Source organism: Phascolarctos cinereus, unplaced genomic scaffold (assembly GCF_003287225.1).
Source record: "Phascolarctos cinereus isolate Bilbo 61053 unplaced genomic scaffold, phaCin_HiC Scaffold_7;HRSCAF=346, whole genome shotgun sequence".
Classification (NCBI taxonomy): domain Eukaryota; kingdom Metazoa; phylum Chordata; class Mammalia; order Diprotodontia; family Phascolarctidae; genus Phascolarctos; species Phascolarctos cinereus.
Genome location: NW_027556180.1, coordinates 147,520,641 through 147,534,409, shown reverse-complemented (window position 1 = coordinate 147,534,409; position 13,769 = coordinate 147,520,641). Strand labels below are relative to the sequence as shown.

The 13,769-nt window shown below is 34.9% G+C and overlaps 1 protein-coding gene across 2 annotated transcripts in view; it reads left to right on the top strand.

Annotated features, from left to right (window-relative positions):
• The window catches only part of UGGT2 (UDP-glucose glycoprotein glucosyltransferase 2), a 209,007-nt gene that overhangs the window by 176,226 nt on the left and 19,012 nt on the right, over positions 1-13,769 (top strand). Inside the window, exons 33-35 of one of the 2 annotated variants that reach the window (XM_078147264.1) lie at positions 4,575-4,735; positions 5,406-5,520; positions 8,451-8,537. In XM_078147264.1, the coding sequence (XP_078003390.1) occupies positions 4,575-4,735; positions 5,406-5,520; positions 8,451-8,489 (315 nt within the window). In that variant the 3' untranslated portion in view covers positions 8,490-8,537. The remainder of the gene's footprint in view (positions 1-4,574; positions 4,736-5,405; positions 5,521-8,450; positions 8,538-13,769) is intronic. The other variant, XM_078147263.1, reaches the window with a different exon arrangement.

Genomic DNA, 13,769 nt, shown 5'->3' with positions numbered 1-13,769 from the left:
GTCAAAGGGTATACACAGTTTTCTAGCCTTTTGAGCAGAGTTCCACATCACTTTCCAGAACAGTTGGACCAGTTCACATTAGCGTCCCAATTTTTCCATATCCCCTCCAACATTTGTCATTTTCTTTTTCTATCATATTAGACAATCTGGCAGGTATGAGGTAGTACCTCAGAGTTGTTTTAATTTGCAGCTCTCTAATCAGTAGTTATTTTAGAATATTTTTTTCATATGACTATAGATGGCTTTCATTTCTTTTCATATCCTTTCACCATTTATCAATTGGTGAATGACTCATACTCTTATCAGTTTGACCCATTTCTCTATATATTTGAGAAATGAGGCCTTTATCAGGGAAACTTGATATAAAAAAATGTTCCTGGCTTTCTCCTTTCCTTCTAATCTTGGCTGCATTGGCTTTGTTTTTGCAAAACCTTTTTAGTATAATATAATAAGAATTATCTATTTTCCATCCCATAGTACTCTTTATCTCATGTTTGGTTATAAATTCTTCCCTTATTTTACCCTTTACATCTAAATCAAGTACCCATTTTGACCTCATTTTGTTATATAGCATGAAATGCTGATCTATTCCTAGTTTCTAGCACTGTTTTCCAGTTTTCCCAGCAGTTTTTGTCAAATAATGAGTTTGTGTCCCAAAAGCTTATATCTTTGCTTTTATCAAACAATGGATTAGGTTGTTGTTCAGTCATTTCTCTTTGTGACCCAATTTGGGGTTTTCTTGGCAAAGATACTAGAGTGGTTTGCCATTTCCTTCTCCAGCTCATTTTACAGATGAGGAAAATGAGGCATACAGGATTAAGTGACTTGCCCAGGGTCACACAACTAGTAAGTATCTGAGGCCAGATTTGAACTCAGGAAGATGAGTCTTTCTGACTCCAGGCCTGGTACTCTATCCATTGCTTTACCTAAATGTCCTAAACACTAGATTAGTATGGTAATTGACTACTGTGTATTGTAAACCTAATCTAGTCCACTGATCCACCACTCTATTTCTTAGCCAGTGCCAGATGGTTTTAATGATTACCACTTTGTAATACAGTTTAAGATCTGGTATCGCTAGGCCACCTTCACGTATTTTTCATTGATTACCTTGATATTCTTGACCTTTTGTTCTTCCAGATGAATTTTGTTTTTAGTTTTTCTAGCTTTATGAAATAATTTTTTTGTAGTTTGGTATGGCACTGAACAGGTAAATTTATTTAGGTAAAATTGTAATTTTTATTATATTGGCTCATCCTAACCATGAGCAATTAATATTTCTCCAGTTGTTTAGATCTGCCTTAATTTGTGTGAATTTGTGTGAAAATAGTTTTGTAATTGTGTTCCTATAGTTCCAGGGTTTGTCTTGGGAGGTAGTCTCCCAAGTATTTTTTATGGTCTACAGTTATTGTAAATGGAATTTCTCTTTTTATCTCTTCCTGCTGGACTCTTGTTGTTAATATATAGAAATGCTGATGATTTTGTGGGTTTATTTCACATCATGCAACTTTGCTGAAGTTGTTAATTATTTCTAATAGTTTTTTAGTTGATTCTCTAGGATTCTGTAAGTATACCATATATCATCTGCAAAGAATGATAATTTTGTTTCCTCATTGCCTATTCTTCCTCTAATTTCTTTTTTTTAAAATTTTATTACTATACCTAGCATTTCTAGGACAATATTGAGTAATAGTGTTGATAATGGGTATCCTTGCTTCACTCCTGATCTTACTGGGAAGACTTCTACCTTATCCCCATTTCAAATAATGCTTGCTGAAGGTTTTAGATAGATACTACTTATTTTTTAAAAGTTCCATTGAACTGATGTTTTTAATAGGAATGAGTGTTGTATTTTTTCAAAAGCTTTTTATGAATCTTTTGTGATAATCATATGATTTCTGTTATTTTTTTTATTGATGTGATCAATCAGGCTGATAGCTTTTTTATTATTGAACCAGAGTAGCATTCCTGGTATGAATCCCACTGTTTATAATCTTTGTGATATGTTGCTGTAACCTCCATGCTAGTGTTTTATTTAAAAATTTTACATCTATGTTCATTAGGGAAATTGGTCTGTAGTTTTCTTTCTCTGTTTTTGCTCTTCCTACTCTTACAAAATTCTTTTGGAAGAACAAAAAGTGAAGAATATCAAAGGAATTAATGAAAAAAAGATAAAGAGGTTTAGTAATACCAGATTTTACTAGTACCAACTGTATTATAAGGTGGTAATTATAAAAACTATCCAGCACTGGCTAAGAAATAGAAAGGTAGATCAGTGGGATAGAGTAGACATACAATTACACAGTAGTAAATGATTATAGCAACCTTGTGTTTGACAAATGTAAAGATTTAAGCTTTTGGGATAAGAATTCAATATTTGGCAAAAAAAAAAAAAGTTGGAAAAACTAGAAAGCAGTGTGGCAGAAATTAGGTATTGACCAATATCTTATACGATTTACCAAGATAAGGTCGTAGAGGATACATGACCTATATATACAGAGAGATATCATCAGTAAATTAGAACAACATGGAACATGTTACCTATCAGATTTATAGATAGGAGAAGAATTTGTGAATAAACAACAGAGAGCATTAAGAGACATAAAATGAATAATTTTGCTTACATTAAATTTAAAAGGTTTTGTACAAAGAAAATCATCATAGCCAAGATTACAAGGAAAGCAAAAAATTGGGAGAAATTTTTATAGACAGTTTCTCAGATAAAGGTCTCATATCTCAAATATATAGAAAACTTTGTTAAATTTATAAGAATATTAGTCATTCTCCAGTTGATAAATGGTCAAAGGATAAGAACAGGTAGTTTTTCAATGAAGAAATCAAAGCCATATAGTCATATGAAAAAATGCTCTTAAATCATTATTGATTAGAGAAATGCAAATTAAAACAACTTTGAGATATCTCACACCTATCAGATTGACTAAAATGATCCAAGTAGAAAGTGACAAAAATGTTGGAGGGGATATCTAGCAATTGGGACCCTAATATATTGTTGGTGGAACTGTGAACTGATCTAACCATTTTGAAGAGCATTCTAAAGTTATCTCCAAAGAATTATAAAACTGTATATACCCTTTGACCCAGCAAAACCACTATTAGGTCTGTGTCCCAAGGTGATCAAGGAAAAAGGAAAAGAACCTATGTGTTCTCAAATATTTATAGCAGTTCTCTGTGTGGTGGCAAAGAACTGGAAACTGAGGGGATGCTCATCAATTGGGGAATGGCTAAATAAGCTATGATGTATGCTATGATTATAATGGAATAGTAATATGCTGTAAGAAATGATGAGTGGATTGATTTTAGAAAAATAGGGAAAGACTTGCATGAAATAATGAAGAGTAAAATGAGCAGAATCAAGAGAACATTGTACAAAGCAACAACAATATTGTTCAAAGGATAACTGAACAACTAAGCTATTCTGAGTATTATAAATATACAAATCACCTACAAAGGACCTATGAAGGAAGATTCTATCCCCTCCAGACAAAGAACTGATAAATAGAAGTATGTATAGTATGGTTTTACACACACACACACACACACACACACACACACACACACACTCTCTCTCTCTCTCTCTCTCTCTCTCTCTCTCTCTCTCTCTCTCTCTCTCCTCTCTCTCTCTCCCTCTCTCTCTCTCCCTCTCTCTCTCTCTCTCTTTCTCTGTCTAATTTGTACCAAATAGTGGCCTTCTCTAGTGCCAGATAGGGAGAGAGGAAAGGAGACAGTTTTGAACTGAAAATATAACAAATTAAATTGATTTTTTTAAAAAACACAGTAGAAAGAAAAATTATGAATTCATTTGTCATAGGAACAGTGGTTAGGAATTGCAAAGGAGGGGCAGGTAGGTGGGGATAGAGCACTGGCCCTGGACTCAGGAGGATTTGAGTTCAAATCCAGCCTCAGACACAAAATACTAACTGTGTGACCCAGGGTGAGTTATTTAGCCCCATTGCCTAGCAAAGAAAAATAAAATTACAAAGGAGTAGATTTAAGCTTAATGTAAGGAAGAATTTCCCAACAATTTGAGCTACCAGAAGGGACTAGACTATTTCTGGAAGTACAGGGTTCCCTGTCACGAGAGGTCTTCAAGTAGAGATCAAATGAATACCTGACAGGAATGTTATAGAAAGGATTCTTTTTCAGGTACAGATTAGACTAAATGGCCTCTGAGGTCCCTTCCATTTCTGATCTCTTGAAATATTGTAACTTATTCAAATTATATTTTGGGGATATTTGTCAAAACTGAAGTTACATGATATTGTAAAGATAATTTAGTTCTTTTCTTTGTAGAAGTCTCTAATACAAGATGATTTACAATACAGATTTACAGGGTCAGTATTATATTGTAATCTTTTTTTTCTTTTGATAAGGCAATCAGGGTTAAGTGAGTTGCCCAGGGTCACACAGCTAATAAGTGTCAAGTGTCTGAGGCCAGATTTGAACTCAGGTCCTCCTGACTCCAAGGCTGGAGCTCTATCCACTGCACCACCTAGCTGCCCCTATTTTATTATAATCTTCAACATATTTTTAAAAATATACTCTTAATTTTCTAGATTGTGAGGACAGACCTAAAAGAGCTTAGAGATTTTGATCTTGGTGGTGCACCATATGGTTACACACCATTTTGTGACAGTCGAACTGAAATGGATGGATATCGTTTCTGGAAATCAGGATATTGGGCTTCCCATCTAGGAAAAAGAAAATACCATATCAGGTAAGAAAAATTATGGTTTTTAATCTTTTGTCAGTATGTAATTTATTCATATAGTGACTTTTCTGTTGACTAGGAAACTTGTGGAGAAAAAATATACTCTTATATCATTATTTCATTGCTCTATTGCATAAATGTTAGTAAACATGAGGACACTTGAATTTCTAATATCTGGTCTCTGTGGCACTGATGCCTTAAATCTTAGTTCCTCCATTCACAAGAACAGAACCTTATTGACATTTTTGGCTAATTGTAGTTTCCATGAGTGTATGTACCCCCATTCTATTAGCAGTATCATAGATTTAGAGCCAGAAGGGACCTTAGAAGCCATCAAGTGCACACACGCGCACGTGTACACGCACACACACACACACACACACACTTTACAGTTGAAGAAACTAAGGCTCAGAGAGGTTGTTAAATGACTTGCCCAAGGTCACCCAGGAAGTAAGTACCTGAGACAAGATTTGAACTCCTATCTTCTTTTTTTTTTTAACTCCTATCTTCTTTACCCAGCATTATCCACAGCAGAGAAAATAGTGAGGTATCATTTAACCCAGTTGAATTGAAAGGAGAGTTAAAAAAGACTGTGAGATCCTAGAATTTTTAGGCCCAAGCAAACTCCATACTTATAAATAATAACAACATAGACTAAAGAATATTTCTTTTTCAGTGCCTTATATGTTGTGGATCTCAAGAAATTCAGAAAAATTGCAGCTGGAGATAGACTTAGAGGTCAGTACCAGGCCCTTAGTCAGGACCCAAACAGTCTGTCCAACCTAGATCAGGTAAGTATTGGTTTAATAAATTATATCCAGATTTAGTTATATCATATGGCGTTTATAATTTGATCGAAATAGTCTGAACAAGGCACCACATCATTTCAAGAACATGTCCAAAAACTTTTTTTAAAAAATAGATGCAATGCAATCTAGGGAATACAAAGATATGCTCGGATTCAGGAAGATCAAGGTTCAAGCCCCACGTCTGACACATGCTGTCTCTGTGACCCTGGGGAAGTCACTTGATATCTCTGTGTCCCAAGAAACTCTATAAGATGACAAATGACAAAGAAAGTACTAGTCTGCGTTGGTAGAAGGCATTTTCATCATTAGAAGTATTATGTGAAATGTCAAGTCTGGTACAAAAACAAATCCAAAAATAAAAAATGGAAAATAACTGCAATTATACCTAGATCTGGTTGTCTTGATTTAAAAGTTTTGTGAAAGTTAACTAATTGGGGCTAGAAAGTAAGAGGGAATAATATTATAGTGAGGAGTGTCTCCTACTAAGGCCCTCCCTCCTTTAATCTGACACATTATCTTCACCTTTGATCACAATAATTGAACTTCTTTTTAAAGCTTTGCTAAATAAAATGTTTTACATTAAAAAAAATCTTTTTTTAACATGCTCTGTAAAAAATTAGTGGTAAGCTTATAAAAGTAGTTTTAATATTCAACATACAGTCTAGCGTTTTTTGATCCATGTTATGATATGGCATGATAATGAATTTGCTTCCCCTTTTCATAATATTCAGTTATTAAAATTTTAAGAAATAGATTCCTTTCTTATGAAATCATATTTCTCCTTACTGGAACAAAAACATTTTTCTCAAATTCTTGTTACATTTAAATATATCAAAGACAAATGCAACAGTTTGTCTTAAAGTGTAAAATTAAGCTTGCTGAAACTGATGGACTTTGTCATGACACTGCTTTATACAGAATAACTCCTTTATATTGCACTTTAATATTTATAAATTTTGTCACAAATAAATATGTTAACTCTTACATTGGGAATTTCTAGCTTTTAGTATAAAATTGTTAAGGGAAAAATACTTGAAGGGAAGCAGAATATGTAAAAATTACAGATAAAAAGATGAACATGAGTATGTCAAAGCATAATCTGAAATAAATTTACAAAGATAAATGGAGGGCCATATATAACAACTTGAGGAGAACATACTAATCTGTCATATATTATCTCATGTTTATCCATTTCACTTACCTTTGGATTGGGGAGAAAATCTTATTTTAAAATTCAATATGGTGAAACCTGATTGCTTCATACTTTGCTAATTACACATCCTCCAAATTCTTTGCCAATATAGCCCACAGCCCAGAGCAATATCAGATCTTTTGTGAGTCATCAGACCTGTAGCTGAGCTGGTCCTGCTGGGCAGGGTCCTAGTGGTCTGTCTCAGGGGCGGTGCTTCTCTCTCACAACCACTCTTCCATCTCTAACTGTTATATGGATTATGATGACAAAATTCCTATTCTCACAATCACCTGACAGCTAGTACCAGCCATGAAGATTATTTCATAGCTTCATTTTACTGAGTTTAGAGGGGTAAGGTGAAACTGGCAAGATGAAATTTGTCCTCTTGTAGCCAAATTGCTTCTCTCTCTACACATTTTAGTATCTGGGCACATATCATATTCTTCCAGTATACTATAAGCTCCTTGAGACTGCATTAATTTTCACCATAGTTTTTCTCAGTGTCTAAAAGAGTGCCAAAGATATTTTGTAAATGTTTGTCCCTGAAGAGGATTAACCTGGCTTATTGCAAAATATTGATGAAACTCAGAATTCCTCAGCATAAATTCTAGGGAAGCAGAAGTCTAGAATTATTGTATACTAGAAATTTTAGAAGAATTAAAAAACTTTTGTAAAAGTGACAATCAGGCTTGCAAAAATTCAATTAATATGGCATGTATGAATTAATCAAGGGTTTTAATGTGCTATTGAATTGTCAGTGTGCACTTGCCTGTCACTGTGATGATGCACTTCTGCACATATTACCAATAGTGGTACTAGTTCTTGGAAAATAGGAAGACCATTTTAGATGGAAACACTGCCAGTGCAAAGCAGAAGAGATTTGTTATTAAATTTTTTTAAAAAAATTAATGTAATTGAGCAGCATGAATGTGGCCATGGTAACTCTAAAACAGAACCAGATGTTGGAATGCCTGAGTATATGGTATGACATTAGTATCATGTCAGCTTTTGTATTTTGCAAACTACAAGGAACAGAAATGTTACATAGAGTATGTGTTACATAGAAATGAAATGTCTTTTAACTGTATGGATTGAAGATTGCAATTTTTAAAAAAAAAAATACATTCTTCTAGGCAGAGCAGCCATTCAGACAAAAGCTTCAAGTTTATTTAAAGCAATGAAAAAAAATGGAAATAAAATGGATAGTGCAGGAGTATTGGTTAGTTCAGTTGCCTTAAAAATCAAATGTAGTTGTATAATTTTAAAATTACATGAAAGGCAGCCAATGCAGAAGATGTAGCAACTAAATATCCTAATGTTTGTAAGAAAAGACAGACACACTGATCAGCAGATTTTTAATATTGATCAAATAGGCTTTTTCTGGAAAAAGGAAGACTTCTAGAATGTAGATTTCTTCAAAAAAAAAAAAAAGAAATGAAAAGAAATAACCTGGATTTAAAGTGTCTAAGGATTGTCTTAATTCTTTTATTGGAAAGTAATGGAGGTTATTTTAAATTAAAACCAATGCTTGTTTATTAGTTTCAAAATCCTCAGACTCTGAGAAGATACAACCATTGATCACTTCCAGTTCTTAGGTGATGAAATAAGAAAGCATGGATGCCTAAGACTGGTTTTCAAGCTATTTTAGCCTCACTATTGAAAAAAATATTAGACAACAGTACCACATTTAAATAATTGCTGATTTTAAATAATACCCCAGGTCATCCAACTACACTTGGGTCAGTGTGTGAGAATGTGAGCATTCAAATTCACCAAGATGTGGATAAAGCTCTCTGCACCTACCAGTGTAAGTATGAAGTTTTAAAAAAAGAGAAAACAGTTCAGTCCATGCTAAAATATTTTAAATGGCAATAACTTTTTTCATTATTTGTCAGTGTAGGCTTATCTTTAGACAATAAACTTAAATCCAAAATATATTTTTCTTATCCTTTGCTATTATATTAAGATAATAAACAGATAAATATAATTTAAATTTTTTTTCATTTCATATTTCTATTGGTATGGATCCCATTAGCATGTTTTACATATAATTATAACTTTGAATAGTCAGAATCTGAATAATGTAATAATGATCACAGGATTCATTATTAATCCTAATCAGGATTTAGCTGTGCCTTGTATCTCAGTCTCAATGCCCTCACAAATGTATCACAGGTCTCTTTATACCTTTTCTATAACACATCTGTGACTATGATATTGGGGCTCAAGTGTGGTGGTTCCACTGTACTTAACTTAGCATAATGATTTTGGCAAATCTTTTTCATTTTTTGTCTGTTTGTGGTTATTCTTCCATTTTCATCCTTGAAGGACCCTGGGATGACATTGCTTTGTTCAGTATCTTGCCAGACTTTATTTAAACTGGTTTTATATTCCATTCTATCTCTTTGCTTTATGAAATAAAATTTCTTAAACTTGTCCATTGGTCTTCATAATTTACAAAGGAGTTTTTCTTATAACCTGATCTTGCCTTTGGCAGGAATCTCTCATTTAGCAAGGAGCCCAGAAGTTTGTTGACCACGATGCTGTCAGGGCTCTTTTGGTCTCCTTGTGGCAATTAATCTACATTGGTTAAACTTTTGGATAAAATTATCATTATATCAGTGTCATTTCTGATATCCATTTCCCATTTTAAAATTTTCAGTTACTTATTTAAATAATTCAGCATTAAAATGTTGCAATTGTATATTATATCTTTTTCTCATTATTATTCTTTCTTCTTTAGTTCTGATAAATCAGTGGTTTAATGATATAAATATTGCTGACTTAGGAAAAGGGCAGCTAGATGATTCAGTGGATAAAGTGCCAGGCCTAAAGTCAGGAAGACTTATCTCCCTGAATTTAACTCCAGCCTCAGACACTTACGAGCTGTGTGGTGCAGTGAATAGAATGCCAGGCCTGGAATCAGGAAGATTCATCTTCATGAATTCAAATCTGGACTCAGATACTTACTAGCTGTGTGACCTTGTCACTTTACCTTGCTTGCCTTAGTTCCTCATCTATAAAATGAAGTGGAGAAACCACTCCAGTATCTTTGCCAAGAAAACTCCAAATGGGGTCACAAAGAGTTGGACACAACTGAAACAACTCAACAATAATAGCAACAAAGATTTGGGGAAAACTTCCACATCAATAACAAATCTTTTCCTGTCTCTAAGAGTCATCTTTTTCATTCTTTATTATGTTATTTGCCACATCCACCACCTGACACCTTCTTTTTCAAAGAAGATATTCATAATATAGAGGTATAAGGATTCTGTGGCATATACACATCTTTCTATTCTTTCATGTGTTTTTCTTGAACAGTGCTTTCCCATATATTTCTCTTCAACATCACTTTTCTCCACCTTTACATTAAAGTCATATAGTATCAGAATATATATTATTTTAATTTGGAGGATCTTCTCAAATTCTTCATAGGTAGACTCTCTACTGCTTCATTCTCAAAAACCATCTCAGGGGGCAGCGAGGTGGAACAGTGGGTAGAGCACAGGCCCTGGAGTCAGTAGGATCTGAGTTCAAATTTGATCTCAGACCTTGACACTTGACACTTACTAGCTGTATGACCCTGGGCTAGTTACTTAAGCCTAATTGCCTTACTAAAAGAAATAATCTCAAAAGTTACCATTATTTCCATAATAATCTTTTTGGAAATACTCATGATAATTAGTACTGAAATACATGATGTACAAATGCTCCAGGAAATACTGTTTCTTGTTTCCTCTAGATATGTGATAAAACCTACTATGCCAACTCCTTTCTTTGTTTCTCCAAGGAATAGCTGTGAATCTTCCTTCCATTTAGTCACAGCTTCCTACTTCTATCTGGTTTCATTTATAGCCTAGAATGTCAAAGGTGATGTGATTCATATTCTTCAATAGGGTATCTATCTGTTAGTCATTGGACAAGGATCTTACATTTAAAGTACTAAACTTCTAATTAAAATGTCTTAATAGTGTAATAACTATATGTTTCTTACTACCTTCTATCCTATTTCTCATCACTCTGCTAGCAGTTACTGTAGGGATTCACATAGTACTGATGGCCATTTAAAAAAATATTTTTCATAGGTTACCAATGGTCAAAAAATATTTATCATGAAGTAGCCAGAGTGCTGCTTTTGTATCTCTGTATGTAGCTAGGGAAACAGGACTTGGTCCATGTCTGGGGCCATACTCAATACCTTTCCAGTCTGGTACACTTTCCCAGAATTTACATTCCAATGACATAGCATTCAAGAACCCACCATCAAAGTAAATACAAGGTTTTAAATTATAGGATAGGGAAGGAGGACACTAGCCAGTTGGGTTCAGGAAAGGTATCTTATAGAAGGTAAGCTGAATCTTGAGGGACATACTTAAGAAGTACATTCCAAGCACAGAGTAATGGCCAGTGGAAAACAGAATGCCACATGTAAGACAGGAAAAAAAAGTCAGTTTGATTGGATCAGAGACTCTGGAATGGAGAGCTATATTTGAAGAGCAAGGCCAGAAAGCTAATTTGGGGCCAATTTATGATAGTCATTAAAAGTCACACTGATGAGTGTATTCTAGATTCTAGAGATAATAGGGAACTACTAGAGTTTATTGAGTATGAGGATGACTTGGTCGGATCTGTGCTTATGGAAAAATCACCTTGATAACTACATCAAAAAGGGATGTGGGGAGAGATTTGAGGTAGGGAGCCCAATTAGGAAGTCATTGCAAGGCTAGAGATGATGAAGGCCAAATTAAGGTGATGGTTTGTAAGAGTAGAGAGAAGGAGTCAGATATATAAGATGTTTTAGGGAGAGAAAGAAGATTTAACAATTAATTGAATATGTGGAGTAAGAGTGAAGAGTCAAGGATGATACCAAGGTTATAAACCTGGGTGATTGGAAGAATCAATGGTGCCCTCAAGAGAAATAGGGCACCTTGGTAAAGGAGGCAGTGGTTAGAGGGAGTTATATAATAAGTTCTTTTTGGACTGAGTTGGAGATATCATTGATATATCATGTTTGAAATCTCCAGTGGACAGTTAGTGACACACGACTGTAGCTCAGGAGAGACTCGGGCTAGATATGTAGACATGAAAACCAGTAGCATTGAGATGATGATAATTTAACTGATGGTTGTTAATAAGGTCACCAAAAAAGAGTATAGGAAGAGAAAAGGGCAGAGCTTTGAGGAACATTCACAGGGGGGGCCTTAATGTGGATAATGAACCAAGAAAGGAAACTGAGGTTTTGTTCCACTCAGCCATCTTGCCTCTGTCACCCATGAAATATAAATACAGATGTCTGGAGAAAAATCAAAAGATAACTACAGGTGAATAATCTGAAGGGACTTGATAAGAATGAGTTGTTTGGGTTTTTTTTTTTTTACATTTTAATAGAAAGGGGAGAGGGAAGGGACCATGCAACATTCCATTAAGCCTAAGGGAAAGAGTTTAGGCCAGCTTATTCTGTCTATCCAAGTCTCTTGGGGCAGAGCATCTTGGCTGGTGAATTCTCAACCTCCCATCAGAGGGGACAGAATCAGAAAGTAAACAATAGGGAAAAAATCAGTGGGGAAAATTGACTCACATTACTAAAAATCTCAGGAAAAAAAACTCAGAAGACCGTGAACACAACTAGATAAATCAATAGAGAAAACATTAACAAAAGAAGGAAATATGGCCTCCAGAGTCAGAAAACTAATTCAGGCATCTATGAATAAATACTGTAAAACAAAGGAAAATGAAGGTGAGGAGAACATGGAACCACAACTTGCTGTTCCTGAGTGGTTCAAAATAGAAATGAAAATGATGATCAGAGCAAAATGTATTGCCTGCACAGCAAAAATAACAGCAAAATTGAAAAACTGGAATCTGCAATGCCAAGTCTTACAAAGGAAAAAGAGAGTGAGCAGCATATCAGGAATGCAAATATGTAGAAGTGAGGGGCAACCTAGAAGAAGGAAAGCAAAAAATAATTGTTAGAAATATGCTTGACACCAAAAATTTAGTATCAAGAGAGTTTATTAAAGAGAAAGTCCAGAGGAACTGGACGTTTCTGGCTAGAAGCAGGTTCCACCCCTCTTCAGGAGGGGTGGGCCCTGAGTGCAAGGACAGGTGTGCTTTTATGCAGTTAAATTCAGGTGGAAACCTCCCAGCCCTGGATTGGTCTGTTCCTTCCAGGTTATATTTGTTCTGGAATGCCCCCTGTTCCCACCCTATTGTGTAGACAGTTGTGCTATTGCCCCCCACCCCCACCCTGGGTGGAGAAGTTACTATGCCTGAGGTTCACTCTCATTTTGATTTTGGGGTCTTCTTGGAACCATCAGCTTTGGGCTAAGCCCAGACCCACCTGCAGTGTAACTGCTATCTTGACTTGTTTTTATAACTCTCTGTACTATTCTACCTGTGGAAATGTAAGCTGTCTAACTCTAACACAATGGCATTAAAAGAAAATATACAAGGAAAACATACTGATCTCAAAAAACAGGATGCTTAGAGACCACCTAAGGATCATAGGTCTTCCGTAAAAATAAGACAGGATGAAAAAACCTTAAGACCGTAACGCAGGAAATAATAGAAGAGAACTACCTAAAATGCCTCAACATAGAAAATGAAATACCAATTTAAAGAATTCATAGGTCATTGCCAGGAGGGAAAAAAAAAGCTGAAAACTCCAAAAGACCTTGGTTAAATTTAACAGTTCAGTTCAGAAATAACAAGTTCTATCAGCAATCAAGAGAAAGACCTTCAAATACAAAGGAAAGGAAATTTGAATAATGTAAGACTATTCTGCCCCCACCACAAAACACAGGAGAGAATGGAATAATGTTTTCTGAAGAGCAGCGGAGCTCAGGATGCAGGTCAGGGTAACCTACCTGCAAATCTGAGCTTAATCATCAATGGGGGAAAAAAAAAGTTAAATAATGAAGAGGCGTTTGAAGCATTTTTAGGGGGGAAATGGAACTGAAGAGATTGTTTACTTCTCAAACAACAGAAATGCAGGAGGAGTGAGTAGATGTGATAGTTCATGACAGCAATATCAACT